Genomic DNA, 19,062 nt, shown 5'->3' with positions numbered 1-19,062 from the left:
ATGAGCACTTCCCCATCTCAAAGCCACACAACTCCAGCTGCGGTGCTAAATCATTCTCATTTACACCACCTGCCATGTTTGTTACAAGAGTATTTTGGTCCCAGACTGGTAACTTCGTTTCATTGCACCAAAGAGTGAGGGATGACGCCGCATACCTGCCCCAACCACTTTGTCGATGGCGATACAGGACGCTTCCAGTTCCTTAGCGAATTCGTGCACGGCTTGACTCGGGTCTTCGTAAGTGTGCGGGTCCACGTAGGTCTTGATGCCAGGCAGTCTTACTAAAATCAAACAAAATAAACAAGATGAACGAAATACCAATGCTTCATTGTAGGTTTAATGCAAATTTTGCATTACATTTAAGTGTTTTGAGAGTATGGGGAAACCGACTAGATTATGTCATTTACGGTGCTTCATGGGTGCAATTTGCTCGCTGTGACTCTCTGATTTTTTTTTCTATTTTTTTATAGCATCATTGGATATGTGTTTAACAGCAGCATCTCTGCAACTACAATTGAAACATTTATTTACATATTTATTACAAAATGTATAATAAACACTGCAATAAAAATAATAAATGTCAATTCTGAATTCATGTTGACTTTAAGACTGAAATTATTTATACAACTTCAAATGTGTTTGTGTGTTTATTGATTTGATTGCAGAAGTATAAAGCTTTGGGTTGGCAAGTTAGAAAAAAACTCAAATTAGTATGTGTGAGGAATATTTTTACAGTACTGCCTTGCAAAAAGTGTCTTGCACTGTAAAAATACTGATATTTATGAGCAGCATTTGCTTTGCGACAAAATACCATATTTCGTTGCAGAGGTTGTCGATTTGAATCTTAAGTATAGGAAGCTAGGGTTGTCAAGAAATGCAATTTGCTGGGTTTGAAGATGGATAGGTCTATTATGGAAGACCCAATCAGTTAGCTAAGCTATAGTCCTACAGGGCACCTCATGCAGGTTAATCTAAGAGAAATTGTGTGGGCCTCCATTAAATTTCCTTCCTGATACCTCTGCCAATGTGAAAAATGGTAGCATATGGACAACTGGCTTGCTGTGTCTCGGGAGCAAAGGGATATTATAAAAACCTCCACCGTCACTGGGTTCTTGTGGGCTGTCTGACATTTAAAAATAAATACTACAGCAAAACTCTGTTTTGATTTGAACTATTTGTAAGGACTGAGTATTAAACACTTGGAAAGAACCTGAATACTTGCAAGACTGAAGAATTATTGAGGTATAAATATACTCACAGTGGCCGTTGCCAAAGGGCAGCCTCTTTTCATCTGGATGTTTGGACTTGCTGTATCTACAAAACCTGTCAATTAAAGTGATGAAAAGCGTTAATTATTCTTAATGGCTTTACCTGGAACATTTTGCTTTTCTAAACGATGTACAAGTGACTAAAACCTGAACAGACAAAAGTCAGAGCCAGGATCAACTTGACTGTTTTGCTTTGCTATGAGGCATGACAGTGTTCTGGGGTCTTATAATAAGCCATAGATTCATGAACTCTTTCAATGGTGCCGACTGCCAAAATCAGCCCTTCTGCATGACATGACACTCGACTCTTTCGGTGCCCGTTACATTCGGCAGGAAAAAAAAAACACGGCTTCTGCCAAGTGAATCGTCTACGACTATATATAAGCAGCAGACATGAAGGGGCACACATTTTCATACTTCATATCTGAAGGGTGGGAGATCAAGGGTCCTGTGGAGAGACTTGAGACAGCAAAGTGACAGCTTCAAGATGGGCACACTTAAACCTCTGTGTGACTGTGCTTTGACTGACAGACAGACCTGCTTATCACAATGTAGAGCACTACAGTGAGGAGGATGATGGCCACGGCGGAGGAGACAGCGATCAGCACTACCTGACTGTTCTCACTGGAGATGGAAAAGGCTGTGGGAAAAGACAGAAAGAGATAAAGAGAGATTTTAAATTCACATTGGACAGATAAGTGTTCCTGTAGCTCAATTGGTAGAGCACTGCATCATCAAGCGCAAGATTGGGGGTTCGATTCCCCGGGAACCCATCATATGTAAAAATTGATAGCCTGAATGCACTGTAAGTCGCTTTGGATAAAAAAGCGTCTGCTAAATGCATAAATGTAATTTATGGGGTGGTGCTAGCGCAGTGGATAAGACACATGTCTTTGGTGTGAGAGACCCGGGTTCGAATCCACTGTGAGACACCAATGTGTCCCTGAGCAAGACACTTAACCCCTAGTTGCTCCAGAGGTGTGCGACCTCTGACATATGTGGCAATTGTAAGTTGCTTTGGATAAAAGCGTCAGCTAAGTGAATAAATGTAATGTAATAATGCACTATATATCCTCTTGTGAAAAAGAAGTGTGCTTAATTGTATTGAGTGTGCATTTGTAGTTTGCTATCGATTTTTAAAAGTATATTTAAAATAAAAGTACTTTCAGATAATATAATATTAATCAAATAAAAGTCTACCTAAGTGTACTTAAAGAGAGTACGCCATATAAATGTTTATACTGTAACACACTTAAGTATACTTTTGCACTTTGTAAACTTGTAAATTGAAAAATTTGAATTTGAATTCCATTTTGAAATCGATATGTTTTAACTTCTTAGTCATGCTTTAAAGTACACTTATTGCGATGTGTTGACTGACACATGTTACTTCAACTGTAGTGTGTTACTTGATATTACATTTAAAATTGCAACTTCATCATTATAAATGTGTAATTACAAATATATTTTAATACATGACATGTACAGTAAGTTTCAATTGAAATGACAGAATATTTGAGTTCTGTAATAAGTTTTTAGTTTTTTAATATGCTAAAGTGTATGAAGGTCCTGAAGGTCTTTTTAATCGTTTTACTTTGACTTGCCAAGAGTTTAACAGAGTCACACAGACTGGTGATTTTTACAATGAATTTAAATTTCAAATAATTGTGCGCACATTTTCTGTCACAAGGATGATATGTCCACTCATAAACAGTGAAGTATTTGTAATTATTAGACAATTTCCAACATTATAAGTATTTCCCATTTGTAGCTAAAACATTTGTGATGTGACAAATTATTATTTTTTCACAACGTCAACATGTCTGTTTTTCTTCAGTAGATGGAGCTGACAGTAAGTTAGAAACAATCTTGTATTCTCAAGCAAAGCTGAATGTTAGCTTTTAAATATTTATCATAAATATGTGACATGACAGCACAGTTGTTTTTTTATCAGATGTTGTTCACACATACTGTATTGAGTGATGGCAAAGAAAAACACATTTTGTGATAAAAAGAAGCAGCAACAGGAGGTTGCATGCCAATGTAAATGATAAGCTCTGATGCTGAAAAGATTAATCCAAAATAATTCCTAGGAAATGTGCATATTTTTTTAGATCTGTAGCTTTTGTATCCCAGTACTCAATAATCAAGTCATCAGATTATTTGACACAATTTATACACCTACATATTTATCTCTATTCATAAAACATTTTCTTTCTTTATGGAATATCTGATGAATGAGAAACATAATTCCATATTCAGAACATTTCTGCATAAATGGTGATCTCAGTAGCATACTGAGGTACATTTCACAAAAGCTATACATACAGAGGCACCTATAGTTCGCTGATCGTGCTCAGAAACCTGTGGAGAGCCACTCACAGTGTCATTTCATTACATGAGTATGCATTGATTTCCTATAACTGTTTCATTAGATAAAAAGGCCTTCAGCAAAGCTGCACCACAACATAGGGGTTAACAAAATGCTCAGTCTAAGTGCTTAATAGAGCTTCAGACAACACCTGCCATCATGGGACAAAAGATGCTGCATGTATCGTTTTAACCAAGTGGTTTATACTCTGGGAATTGCGAGCCTTTGTCTGTATTGTTCATTGTGCTGCACAGCTGTGAATGAACTCAATCTGGCGTTGTGACAGCAAGGGAATGTGACTTTAGACAGACAACAGAATGACAAGAAGTATGTATGTAAATGCTTACAGTCTGGACTGGTCTCAAACTCAAACTTGCGACTGCTACTGCCGTATCCAGCTGCGGTTCGCGCTCTGATCTGCAGCAGGTAGGTGGTGTCAGGTTTTAGCCCGTTCAGAGTAACGTTTGTGCCCTTTGACCTCAGGATGGTGTAGCTCGTCTCTTGTTCCTGCTGTAGGAAACAAAGCAAGAGGGAAACAGAGATATGTTTGTTTTAGTTTAACATAAAAATCTGAGCATCTTTAGCCTTCTAAATAAATGCCAGATTAATAAATCAGATTAATGGTGACTCAAATGCACCTTTTATGAATTTTTTTTTTGGTTATTATGATGCAATATTTCATAGAAATATGGAAGAACAAGGATAGAAGAAGCTTTTCACATCATATTTTAATTCATAATCTCAAGTACACTACTGATAAATATCTGGGACCGGTAAGATTTTTTAATGTTTTAAAAATAAATCTTAGAGACTTTAAAAATATTAAAGTGAAGTGAGTGAAGTGACATTCAGCCAAGTATGGTGACCCATACTCAGAATTTGTGCTCTGCATTTAACCCATCCGAAATGCACACACACACAGAGCAGTGAACACACACACACTGTGAGCACACACCCGGAGCAGTGGGCAGCCATTTATTCTGCAGCGCCCGGGGAGCAGTTGGGGGTTCGATGCCTTGCTCAAGGGCACCTAAGTCGTGGTATTGAAGGTGGAGAGAGAACTGTACATGCACTCCCCCCACCCACAATTCCTGCCGGCCCAGGACTCGAACTCAACCTTTCGATTGGGAGTCCGACTCTCTAACCATTAGGCCACGACTTTCCTTGTAAAAACAGTAATATTGTGAAATATTATACAGTGTAACATATTTAACCATTTTTCAGTTTTAAAATGCAATTGGTTCATATTTTACTATTTTAATTTTTTTAATATATTTTTAGTTAATTCTTTCTGAATTACAAGTATTTCTTTTCAACAGTAGTATATTTCTGAGTTGTACAGGCTATTGAATAAGAAAATATTGGCCGGACTTGATTTTATCCAAATGGATTTGAATAGATTATAAAAAGTGAGATGCATTATTACCACCGACATAAATATATCTTCCCAGGAATGTTACTAATATGGACTGAGATGGACTTCAGAGTGACCTAAGGACATTTACACAGAGCCTTGTCTTAAACAGGAATAGTGAGCATTTGAAGTAAATCATATCTCATTAGAGACATACAGAGACATCCGGCTGTCTGACATGTGACCTTTCGAGCGGACAGGAGAGGGACGTCCCGCCAGACTGGAAAATGCATGCTCATCAGAAGCATCTAAGGCTGCTTGGGACAGTGCTAACTCATCTTAATATACTGCCACCTTCTTTTCAAATTTGAATAGCTTTTCTAAAAATGTCTGTGGTACGTTGATCCTCTCTACAAAAAAAAAAAAAAAGGATTTATAGGGTGTCTTTGCTTTCAAACCATTGTTTCCAGATGTTTCTCTTACTGGAAAAAGAGGCAGAAGTGAAATGAGAAAGAGCGGAGGATTCTGTTATTTATTGTAGAAGTCCTGAAAAGAGGGAAAACATCCCACAAACAGAGAGAACACTCATTTGTCGGTACTATCCAACACATTCATTCATATAACTTATCATTCTTCAGCCATGGCTAGGTGTTACGGCAAACCTTCAAAAGTTCATTTGCATTTTGCTCCATCACTGACCTCTAAGATTAGCCCACTTGTCCTCACTGTAGGTAATTAAATTTCCCACGATGAAGTAATTAATGGCAAATGAGATTTTTTGTATTGGCAAACATGTAACAGATTAAAGGTCTGTTGGGTTTCATGTCTAGACTACACGTTAATAGGATTTTTGATGCACGCTGGTATGGAACATAATTGACAGAGGCCACTAGATGAGAGAAGCAGTGTATAGTTACATAAGCTGGATTTCTTTGAAACAAATAAAACAGCAATGATAGGGCAGCCACATTTAGAACAGTGCTGCACTGATTTGATGGCAAGTACACAAGCAACAAGGCTTTCAAAATGTTAAAACACTGCTTTTGTTTTTCAGAAAAAAATAAAAATAAAAAATAATAATTTATATATATATATACTTTTTTGAACTTCCAATTTAATCAAATAATGTATTACATTTTTCACAAAATGATTAAGCAGCCCAAATGTTTTCAACTTTGATAATTATAAGAAATTTTGATCACAAAACCAGCATATAAACAGTAATACCGTCTGACAATTCAGTTTTGCCATTGAAGGAATCATTTTGCAAAAACAAAATATTAAAATAGAAAACAGCTATTTTAAACTGTAATAGTATTTAACAACAGTTTTTACTTTGTTTTTGATCAAATATATTTCAAATATAAAATGATATTTATGATATATATATATATATATATCTTAAGTGAAGTGCACCCAAATGTTTGTATATGACCTCACATGTATATAAAAATTTTTAAACCAAAGAAATATGGAATATAAAGGCAACAAACACGCACAGGCAATATGCGTCTTTACTGCTTAAATACACATTTCAGCACATAAGTAATAATATTTGACATTGACCAGACTTATACAATCAAAACCAGACCGCTCGTTTAAACTGAACATGTTACTTACAGCATTCAAAATAAATGAAAGGCCATATTTGATCAGAATTGCAGGTTTTTTATCTATTTATTTTTTTATCACATTTCCTTTCACAATGAGCCAGAACGTGCTGTGATGATTACAAAACATGGGTTTCTGTTAGATTATAGATGGTCTTGTTGGACTTACATCTGTTAATGCGGCTGAGCTTTGGAAGTTTTATGATAATGTACAAGCTGTATTATAGAAACATCCTAACTCTGAATCCTGTCTGTATAGTAACCATTTCCATTGAGTAAACAGAACTTTTTTAAATCTTGAGTCAAGAATTAAGATAGGAAGTTTCTGCAATACAGCCCTAGAAGCCTAAATTGGAAGCAATATTTTGGAAACGAGGTGATATGACTCAACTCACAGCACTTTTTGAATGAAAAACTAATCCAAAACAGCTTTTTCCGGGGAGCCCAAAGAGCCTATAAGTGTCACCAGTGAGCATCTGTTTGTAAAAAGAGATTTAATCTGTAGATCTGTATATATAGCAGTTTTATAAATGCGGTAGGACATCGACTGACAAAACCCATCATGGAAAGAAACGTACATATGACTCCAGTGGAAAGCCAGTGACTAATGCAAACATCACATTTGATCTGTATCCGACGGCAATCATTTCTACTCCTTTTCTGAACGCAGCAAAGAAACCATTTCAAACCTCTAAACTTTGAATGCAAAACCACAAATGGAGCGCATCAGGTTTTATGGTTTGAGGAGGCCTCGGATATAAATTCTCTCTGCCATGGAAGACGAAACCAATACCTTGCATCATATTGTATGCATCTCCGTTCCAGTCATAAATCTTTTCCCAGGTTGTCACCATTCACTGCTCACGACATCATGTGATCAGCTGGAAATCATACACAGGTGTGTCAAAATTTTTGCTGCAAAAAATGTATATTCTTACCATGTGTCCTAGGTCCACATCAGCCACCTCCCAGCTCTGGGGTTTGACAAGGCGTGCAATTGTTACTTTTCGACAAGTGTGCTATTGGTGGAATTTAATATGCTTGTCATGTTCTACTTTGACAGTCTAAATATTGCAATCTGGGCTTACAGCCTTCCGCTAAAGAATAAATTCTGTAAATATGAAATGGCTTTTCCAAAGCATTCCTTCCATCCAAGCTGGAGGAGAAATAAACATTCTCAAATACGCTCCGAGATCAATACGATAAACGGATGAAATAATCACAAATGTGTACCATTTCCACTTCCATGAAGAACATTAAAAAGCTCTACCCATCAATAACGTCAATTTTAGAGTGTTGCAAAAAAGACGAAAGCGATTGGCAATGCTGTAACGTCAGGGAAACATGAGCCAGAGTGCTCAAGTATTTAGAGATGCTTGAATTGTAAGGCTCTTTCCGCTCTCATAGCATTGTTAATTTGATATATATACACAAAGAGGAGAGGATTTCCCCCCCTGGCGTATAATCAAAAAGAGATTTACTTTAAGTAAAGCAACATGGACTTCTAAGACCTCCGGACTGGATGAGGCTTTCTCACAGGAGCAGCATCACTCGGGTTACCGTGCTTCTAGATGCCCTTTTGTGAATCCATTAAGCGCAGTTTGTTTGATTGTGCACTATACAACATTATGTAGTGTAAACATCATGGAGTTTTTGAACTTGGCCTGTTGATGCCACATTTTCTTTGAAAAGTCACTTAGCAGATCTGGCTCTCTTATTTATGAGGTTTATATATTCAAGTCTGCGTTTGTCAGTGAATCCGGTAATAAGTTGTGGGGCCCGGTAACGACTGGGTGAAGGAATGGCAGGAAGCAAGTGCGAGGTTATTGAGATTTAATGAAGACAATGAGACAATACAAAACTGAGACACAACACACAATGAGTGACAGCTGTTGCTGATGACAGTTAACGGAGATGCCCACAAACTAATCAGTGCTGACGCGTAACACACAGACTTCACCCACAAAGTGCAAAACCCAGAGATCACGGTTTACCAACTGTGACAGGCCCTCTTTCCTTCTCAGTGTGTGTGTGTTTTGTGAGGGTGAAGGTGGCTTGTTATCCTCTGCCAGCCTACATCAAGGGGCACCAAGGGTCTTACCGAGGGGGTCCCTAGCTTTTCCACATGGCAGCACCACTTGTGTAGGATTTTGGTGACTCCAGCTATGCCTGATGAAGCAGTGCCTCATAAGATTGTGTAATAAACAGGAATCAATGGAGAGACGGACTAGATTTCATTGTGAACAAGGAACACTGTGCCACCCAGGGTCAAATGAGACATGGAGGATTTCAGGAGCCTTGAGTGTACCTGTGCCAGAAGGTGAAAATAGCCTGCTATGAGCTGCCTTTTGCTTGCAAATAAGGGGATTATGGCTGAGCGAAAGCATTTCCACTGGCGGAGATTTGGGCCTCACTGATCTCACAGAAAGACGCATCACAAAGGTCCTCTGTAGGAAGCACAGGATCCAACAAATCTAACCAACACTCTATCATTGCCAGCAGATGGAAAAGAGCTATCAGCATATTTAGACTGAATTTAAATGCTGGCTCAAGAGAGTTAAGCCACTATCCTCAAAAAGTCAAAAACTAAGCAAAACGTGGACAAACCAGTCACTCTTTGTAAATTTTGTTCAATGTGAGGGCAGGATGCTTGAATATGACCAGACTTTAACAAGGATTAATCTATCTATCTATCTTTTTTTTTTTTTTTTTGCTGTATCACTCAGCCCTAGTATTTGGAGTGTAAAGAGTACAGGATCAAATGAGCTGCTGGTCTAAAACACTTGCATGAGCTTTCAATTTTGAACTTAAGACCTCTTTGTCATGATGGAGATGAACCATGCCTTGGAGACAACCGAATCCTATCCTGTCTACAGTTTCAATATGTGTGTCTCTGTGTGGTCATATAGTCAAACTATTTGGGCTATAATGGGCAGGTGGTGTTTAGATCAGTGCCTCCAATGTTGCAAGACCAAAGCCGAGATCATCTGGCACTTTCACAAATTGTTAAGAAGGCTTAAAATGAACTGACCTGGTCAGTGAGTACTAAGCAATGTTTCCTCTAAACTGCCTGTGTACTTTCTGCACAGACGGACAGAAATCTGTGCAGAAGACAGACTCTGAAATGATAGAGAGCTCTCCAAACAAAACTACATGAACAGACACAATTTAAACTGAAGTCCATCAAATTGTTTCTGTTTTTTTTCAGTATTGTAGATAAATGTTATTTTATTTTATTTTTATTTGCCACAATTAAATTACTGCCTGACAATTTAAAAAAATGTCATAATTATGTTGTTGTTGTTGTTGCTGTTATTATTACTATACTGTATAATATATTATATAATTTGGTCTACCAAAAAAGCCTATTAAATAAATATATATATATTTTTAAAATATTTTTAAGTATTTATATGGTATGTTTATACTGGATATATAATACACTATATTACAGTTTATAAAATATACTATGTTTTCTTTGTAAAAAATAAAAAAATAAAAAAACACGTGAACACTGAAGAGATTCTGTTTAGTTGGCTGAAGGGCCTGTCTAAAAGAAATAGGTTTCACTCAACCAAAGCAAAAATTAAGGTAACATTGGTTAAAAATTTATTTTCAGGCAAACATCTCTTAGCTGAGCAGACAGACTCTATTTCACCTCGAACAATCAAATTAAGCCACATCAACTAATGACTTGAAATGCTCCCAGGTATATGAATGTGCACTCTGGACCAAGATTGCTAATGATGCCAAATATAAGGGCAAAGTGATGACTTCAAATAAAAATGTTAATGCAGTGAACGCCCACAGTGTTTCAAAATTAAACTGCTCCCACCTTCTCATAGTATTTGACCTCATAGTCCAAAATGATCCCATTGGGTCTCTCTGGCTCCATCCATGACAGTGAGATGCTGTTTCTGGATGTTCGGTCCTTCCTGATGACGGTCACTGCAGATGGAGCTGCACAGAGAAAGAGAGAGAAACACACAAAATTGAAAAAAAAAAGTGGATTAGCTGTTTCTACTCAGGCTGTGATGGTATTACAAGCACATAAAGCCTAAGGTCACGGGAAGTTCAGCTGACATTTTCATTCAAGAATTTGCATCCTGTGAACTGGTTCCTGTTGACCTTATTGAGTTTGCTCTTCACTGGGGGCCAGTTTAAAAGTTGGGAAAGTTGGAACTGAAAGACAAATTGGTGTAATCAGGCAATGGCTGGTTCCTGCAAACAGTGGCCACTTTCATGTCAAGTCAATACCTATAAGTTTAAAGCTTGGCTCATTAATTTAGGGTTTTGTGATGCCAAGGACCCCCAATTATGAAGTAATCCATTTAACAGTAACCCAGTTTCTAAAAATGACTGTTTCCTATTTGAATATATTATAAATTGTTATTTATTAATGTGACCAAAGCTGAATTTGCATCATTACTCCAGTCTTCAGTGTCACATGATCCTTCAGAAGTCATTCTAATATGCTGATTTGCCGCTCAGGAAACATTTCTTATGTTGATCTTCACTGTGCCATTCATGCCTTACACTGTTTCTGACAGTCTTACAACTTAAATGTATATTTTACAAATGTGTCTCAAAACTCTTCCACTGTGCTCTTTCTAGCTGTTTTCTTATGTAAACACCACCATTTGATCAAGGTCTGGTGAACCAGCTTAATTATTCAGGGCATCCCTTAGATAGATTAGCAATCTAGTCATTTACATAACCCTCCGACTAGTCTCAAAGTTTTGCACATCTCTAAGTATGCTACAGGCATCCAGCGCAACGTCTCCGGTCGCCATGATTTTGGCAAGTAAGACATGTTCCTGGATCAATATTTGTCACGCTGTCTGGTCTCTGTTTCCCTGAGTCTCCACTAGTGGTCTCACTTCCCCATAGGAACCTCACCGTAGGCACTACAATTCCCACAAAGCCTTGTCCCTTCATCACAGTAATTGCACTCCTGTTAATTGCACTCAGGTGTCTTCACTTGTTAGTCATTATCCTCCCTATATTAACCAGTCCTTATCTGTTTGTCTGCATGGAGTCCTTACTTTCCATCACCTAGTGTCCTCGCGTTCTTAGTCTTCGAGTTCCTGTTCCTGTTCGTTTGTTCGTTCGTTTGTTTCTGTTTTGGACTGATGTTTGATTACGACCCCGGCTTGTTTTGACTCTGATTTTGGATAACCCTATTAAACCTACACTGCACTTGGATCTTCCATCTCCTGTGTTCCAGTACGTGACAATATTACTGTCCAAAAATATAGGAACATGTTGTACTTGGTGAAATCGCGTTCACCCTCCGCTCTGGCATTTCACATGGTCACAATCTGTGATGGTAATTCAAGTCAGGTCCTTCTCTCCTTCAGCCTGGTGCTTGAGTTCTTTTTCTTGAGCTCCACTGGCCACAGAGGCATCTTACTTGCCTGTCTCTTAATTTTATTAGACCACAGGAAAAAACATGTTGTTCTATCAAATGTTCATACTTTCCTTGATTACGATTATACAGTCTTGAAATGCTTCTTTACCCCTGGAACTCTGTCTTTTTTATCTTTTTGTCTGTTTCTCTTTGTTAATGAATCCAGATGGGCTCAGTCTGTTTCAGTTTCAGCCCCTGCCCTACGGCACTCTGATAAGGGAGGAATTATTGAAGTTTTATAGAGGCCGCAGTTTATGGAAGTTATGATTTATAATGTCTGGATAACAGATTCATTTGACACTGTCTATCTCAGCGTGACCAGATCAGCATTGTCTTTAAATCTAAAGAAAATCACTGGTTCCTACAAACCTTCTGAACGAAGGTGACAGCAAAGTGAGAGAATCTGATTATGTTTCTAAAACACGGGGGCAGTCTTTTTAGGGAGCATTTTATGGCATCATACTGTAGGTACTCTTTTGATGTGTTTGAATAGTTTTTGATAACATTTTTATATTTGATTTTACTTTTATATTTTGTTTTCATTTCAATTTTATAAAAAAAATGTTATATATTTTTTAATTTGTCAGTATAATTGTAATAATCTTTATTGATTTAAATTGTAATTTTAGAAATGAGACATCGTGTCTTGGCAGCTGGCTGAATGAAATAATTAAAACTATGGCTAATTTTGAATAAAATAGTTCAAAGAATTTGACAGTTTGATTCAATACTGTGTATGTTGATGGATTTCAGTTTTGAGTTGTTAGCTTAGCAACATGCTAATGCCAAACTCTACTGAAAACAATTGTCAATCAAGTCTCCTATGTGTTTCCTGTGAGAACAGCTAATTGTGTGGCAACAGATCTTTCCACAGGATGTTCACTAGGTTTATGGTGTATATTTCTTGGCGTTCTCCTGAACAGATCACCTCTGTTTTAAAGCCAAAATAAATCATCAGTTCCCACAAACCTTCCAGAAGAAGAACCATAGGATTATAAGTGGGAAATTGCAAGAATATTCAGCTATGAAAATTGCATGAAAAAAAGGGAACTTACTGTTCTGTAATATTCAGCTTAGGGGTGTGATATACTCTATCATGATTTTTGCTCTTTTTTCTATCACCTGCAGTTCTGGCATCACTGTCTCAATATACTGTAAAACATACTGTATTCACATCAAATGTTAACTCATCGGTAGAGTTATACTCGTGGGACACTTCACAATCACAAAAGTGCATTATTTGTATGTCTTTTAAAGCCTTACAAGTTAAACATTTCATTTGCGTGCTGTCCTGACATGCACTTTTAATGAGTACGTACACCTGCAGCCTGTCAAACAGCGCCTGATTACTGGACTAAGTTGTCTTTTGCGTCTGATTGTGACTGATTTCTCACAAAGAGAAAAATCACTCACTGTTCTCGACTGAAGAACTTTAAAAGAGTTGCTTTAATAAGAATCATTGTATAATGTATATAGTGAAGCGTATACAATGTTTTATTTCTATATTTGTTCATTCAGTTGATTGTATGCTACTGCTAAAATGTAAGCATTTGTAAATAATCCTAGTTAAGTGCTGTCAAGATAATGACATTCTGCAGAACATTGTCTCAAAATGTCCTCCATATGGCTCAGCGGATGTGGGTAAGAAGCATGCCATTAATGTGGGTTCAGATCCTCCTTTTCTTTCTCCCTGGCCTTTTCCACCAAAAACTCCACACGCCAAACAGAAGAGGCAAAACGCAACAACGTATTTCAAGAATGCATGAATGAGTCATGGAAAACTTTCTGTAATGCCATGATCCAGCTAAACACTTCCATGCAGATCAGGGTCCAAAATTAACACTTGCCAAGTGCCAAACACAAGTTCAGCTGTTGAGCGGTAACATTATGAGGAACTGCAACATTTCATAGTTTTAATCGAAGTGTAAGAATGATATCTGACCCTTGCTGATGTAATGTTAGCGATTCTAAAGATACATATACAAACCATGTTTTCTAATGCCATATAGTGAACTTAAAAATATAATATTTTTTGGGATACTACTTGATACTGCAACATACACTACTGTTTAAAAGTCTCGGGGCAGGATTCTTTTTTTTTTAATGTTTTAATGTCTCTTTTGCCATCCATGGCTGCTTTTATGTGATCAAACATACACTAAATTAAGTTAAGTTAAATTAATAAAAAGTAATATAGTTTTGTGGAAACTGTGATTGTTTGACTGATTATTTATTTATTTATTTTAGGGTTCTTTGATGTATAAAAGGTGCAAATAAACTGCATTTATTTAAAATTTAAATCTTTGTTAGATTATAAATGTCTTAACTCCCTAATGCGATTACTAGGTCGAGTGAATCTGCCCGATAAAATGGCAGAACCTTCAGGTCTCAACACAAAAACATTTTACAGCTCTGATGAGGTTGAGAGCCAAGCAAAGAGCACAGTTCTTACATGGAGGGCAGCTTGCGTGTGCTGTCTAACTTGGGCTGTGGAGCACATGCTGGCTCTGTTTAGATGGATTGGGCTGTGCTGACAACCCTCTGAGCCCCTCGTAAATGTGCTCTCTGCAGGCCCAAATCACCAGAATGGCCGCTCACACATCCATCTCCTTGTTCTGGCTGTGTTTTATAGGACAGTAAAAGAAGCTGGATTATTTGTCTAAGAGCAAAAGTAGAGAAGAACAGAGAGAGGGGTCACGGTCTTCCTAGTTTTGGTTTCTGAAACAGCCTGAAATGAAAATTTTAATCGAAAAGACAGAAAATGAGGATGTAGTGCTGTCTCTGTGTGAGGAAATTAATACCATTGCAGTGCAGTAAACTGGAGCGCTTAAGCCAAAGTATGCTTCTTTGTCCTTTGAAAGCAAGTAAGTATTGAGAGTGGGAGTGTCTATGTCTAAAGAGATTAATAAATTGTTAGAGGGTAATAAGGCCATATGAATAAACAGGCAATAAATAAAAACAAATTACCTTAATATTCTGAAATAAAAACATGAAAAGAATGTATTTAAGGATTGTTAGAATGTTACTCTGAGACATCAGTGAAGGAATAGAGAAGAGAAGCCTTAAATCCACATTTACTGCCCATCTTTCTGAGGGACAACAAATCCTTGTGTGACAAAAACACCTTTAATAGAGTGAAGCTGGGACCTAGCAACACTTACAACACCTTAAACCCACAACAAACTCTGGTGCTTATGGCCAGGGTCTTTATAACAATACTACACATTTTTATATGTTGGCGTTTTATTCAGGTGATTCTGAAAATAACAATAATATTATTTATAGCATTATTATTATAGACATTATTTATTAATGAAAAGACTTAGTGAGCTATACAGACTAGTATTTAAGAGCTTTTGAAAAATGTTTTGAAAGAAGACCTGTCCTCAACAAAGCTGCATTAAAATACATTAAATACTGCAACATTGTGAAACATAAAAATTCAAAATAACTGTTTTATAGTTTAATGTGTTTTAAAATGTAATTTATTCCGGTGATTTCAAAGCTGAATTTTCAGCATCATTACTCCAGTCTTCAGCAGTGTTTGGAATAACGGCGTTTAAAAGAACGGCATTAGGTAACGACGTTATTTTTTCAGTAACGTGATAATCTAATTAATTACCTTTCCCGTCGTCACAATGCCGTTAACATTACTGAACGTTAAATGCGGTGCGTTACTATGCATTGATTTAATAAACTATGTAATCCGAACGCACCCCTGGCTCACACAGTGAGTGAGCAGGTGGGTTAATAACAAGATAAGCGATTATGATTGGCTAAGGCAGAGTCATGTGTTTCATGGTAGCCAATCAGAGCCAGTGTTTTTACACACATGCAGGCATACATGCCGGCACACGCACCAGCGGTGCCAAACACACACACACACACACACACACACGCAACAGCTACACAGAGATTTGCAGCAGCAGCAGCAGAAATGGCGAGTCAGGAGCAATCCGATGAAAAGTTGGCATTTTCAAGGTGGAGATATAAGCACTACTTCAAATTCATTGTGGTCAAAGGCAAGAACGTGCATGTAATGTGTACATGTAATGTGTGACACACGCATATACAAAGCTAGTGGCCAAAAACACTTAAACTGCTGTCGGTTGACGTGCAATAAATATCGAAAGTTATGTACGAACACCTGTCTGTTCTACTCATTTCATTTCTGTGAAAACTGCAAAAAAAAATACAAAATCGTTGATATATAGCAACTTTTTTTTTTTTTAATACAGTAACGCAAATAGTTACTTTCCCTGGTAACGAATTACTTTTATTATAGTAATTCAGTAACTAACTCAGTTACTTTTTGGAACAAGTAGTGAGTTACTATAACTAATTACTTTTTTAAAGTAACGTCCCCAACAGTGGTCTTCAGTGTCACACGATCCTTCAGAAATCAATCTAATTTGCAGATTTGATGCTCATTAAATGTATTATTATTATTACTATTATCAATGTTGCAAATAGTTGTACTGCTTTATATTTGTGTGGAAACTGTAGAAACTTTTTCAGTATGATTTTTCAGAATTGAGAACTTTTTTAATGTCTTTACTGTCTCTTTTGATCAATTTAAGTGCCATTGCTGAATAAAATCATTATATATATATAGCCTATATGAATATTATTAAATATAATGAATGTCTGGACTAGTATTTTATAAAAAGATTTGAAAACATGAATGTTCAATCATAGAGTTGCCTGTAGCAACTCTAAAAGAAGATGCATTTCTTCACAGATAAATCAGCATTCATTCTACAACAGAAAATGAAAGATCTGCTGAGTAAAAAAAACAGTCCTCTGACAATGACAGTAAGGGTTTTATGAGATCTTAGGCAAAGTCACCTGCTCCCTGTGGTTAAAGGGTGCAAAACTATCAATCCCTAACCTTTGAACCTCTAGTACTCCAAGTAGTCTTTGCCTACTACTATTTCATGACACCAGAACCCAAAGCCTGTAATCTGTGGACCAAAGCCTACTCTAAATCACCTGACAGGACCTCTACCTATCACTCCACAGCCGGCACTGAACTGACAGAGGTCTGAGCCCCACAGGGCGAGAGAACAAAAACACGAGTCTTCACAAAGAAAGCCCACATGGAATGAGAGGCAGATGGCCTGCCGTCCAGCATCCTTCTGCTTTAGTAACCTGAGGAGTCGTGACCTTCAGTCAGCCATACTAGAGGCCAGCACCTGCAGAAGGATATGTTCACAGACAGCTGTGATAGCGCGGGATGAGCAATAGGCTTGCGGAGGCATTAAACGGTTCATTTTTTCCTTCCAAATGGAATGTTGAGCTTTGTTGCACATCATTGAGAGGAAATTGAATTGTCTTTGTGAATACGTGTCTCAACCGATCTCAGGGGACCATTAAAACATTTCGCTCAATCAATGGAAATATTTGAAGAGATTTTTCTTTTAATACATGGCTTTGAATGAAGTGTCATTTTGGAAATATTGTGTTAATGTCCCATTAGAAAACCCTTCAGAATTAAATGGATAGTTCACACATTTATTCTGATGATGTCAAATCAACAAATTATAAAAAGAGCACAACAAAATGATCAAAAATGTGAAAGATATGACAGCTAAAGTATATTGTAGTATGTGTCATATAAAACCCAGGCTCATTGGAAAAAAGAACCCGTGGCAACATTTAATTCATTAATGTTCATTTTTCATCTGTTTCAAAGTGTTTTCAGTTGAAACCGATGAACATGAATCTGGCAACATTTTAATACATTGTTTGTATATATTTCAGCAGTTACAGTAAATGTTAAATGCAAATTAAATTTCCGGTGAGTCGCTGAAAAAAGTTAATAATCTATCACGTTTGAAAATAACCTAATCAAAACCTAACCAAAAGTGTGTCACATGATGCTTTTTTTTAAGTTCATTATTTGTGTATTTGGTGTAACAGAATATGTTGACATGCTTCAATGTACAAAAAACACATTATTTTTCAAATACTGTACATTATTGTAGGTCCTCTAAGCCCCGCCTCTCTCAAACTGTCCTTCCAACAGGAGCAGTGTGCTCTGATTGGCCAGCTTACCCAGTGCATTGTGATTGGCCGAACACCGCAAGCACTCGTCGGAAATTTAAAACTCCTTTTCATAATCATGAATAACAAAACATACTTACAGTAGCTGATTCAGAAGTGCCAGATTGTCGTAGCAAAGTCAGAATGACCTCATAAAATGCATTGCTGTTCTGTTGTAAGTAATCTTAAAGATTCCTAAGTGCATCTACTTTCTGAAGGCCAAATCAAGTGCTTTTGCTTTCTCCTAGATACACAAATCATTTCCATAACATAGCTGATTCAACACTAACTGCGGTTACTGAAACCACACCTTTGTGTGTGTGTGTTTGTGTGAACGTTTATGCAGCATTATGCAAATATTTCCACATGGTGACATAGACATGTGGGGCATGTTTGAATGAGCCGTTTTAGGGGGGTGTGGCAGAGTCTTAACTTTGATAAAGAATATCTCTTTGGATTTGAGACTTTAGTCATTGCAACTTTACAGATCTTTTTATGCACCAAGAGCTTGTAACACTCCAAAGAGAAAGGAAAAATTGAAATTGCATCATATGACCCCATTAACAAAAGCAAAAGTAACATAATAAAATGCATTTGCTGAAGCGACCATGACATTTTAGCTCGCTAAGTCTCTGAACAGTTTTTTTTCATGGCTCCTATTTCACGTGACTCATACCTGAGCACTACATATCGCATGTGCAATACTATACCAGGTGAGCTATCGAGCAAGTTTACTACATTAGAAAAGCCATACAGGAGCAGGTTATGTGATGCAATCATAATTTGTGTAAAAACATATTTTTTGGGAGTTTTGCAAAAATGTAGGTAAAGAAATTTTTTTCCTATTAGCCTAGTTTAGCGATTTACAGTATATGATGATAAAAGTATCGAGGAAATTACACTTTGAAGCCATTTGACATGAAACACCATTGGTTATGATTTACTTTTGCTATTTTTCTTCTTTCCTTTCCTTACACAAAAAGCTCTGTATGGCTTCAGAAGAC

General features: G+C 37.1%; 1 protein-coding gene across 2 annotated transcripts in view; it reads right to left on the bottom strand.

Annotated features, from left to right (window-relative positions):
• Window positions 1-19,062, bottom strand: part of LOC132152698 (ephrin type-A receptor 3-like) — a 106,814-nt gene that overhangs the window by 30,861 nt on the left and 56,891 nt on the right. For both annotated transcript variants that reach the window (XM_059561511.1, XM_059561510.1), the window contains exons 6-10: window positions 10,439-10,563; window positions 3,987-4,149; window positions 1,806-1,908; window positions 1,259-1,323; window positions 156-281 (exon numbers count right to left, since the gene is read on the bottom strand). In XM_059561511.1, coding sequence (XP_059417494.1) covers window positions 156-281; window positions 1,259-1,323; window positions 1,806-1,908; window positions 3,987-4,149; window positions 10,439-10,563 — 582 coding nt within the window. The remainder of the gene's footprint in view (window positions 1-155; window positions 282-1,258; window positions 1,324-1,805; window positions 1,909-3,986; window positions 4,150-10,438; window positions 10,564-19,062) is intronic.

The sequence above is a fragment of the Carassius carassius genome, chromosome 11 (genome assembly GCF_963082965.1).
Source record: "Carassius carassius chromosome 11, fCarCar2.1, whole genome shotgun sequence".
Lineage (NCBI taxonomy): Eukaryota > Metazoa > Chordata > Actinopteri > Cypriniformes > Cyprinidae > Carassius > Carassius carassius.
The sequence above is the reverse complement of the archived record's forward strand: the minus strand, read 5'-3'. Positions and strand labels throughout refer to the sequence as shown.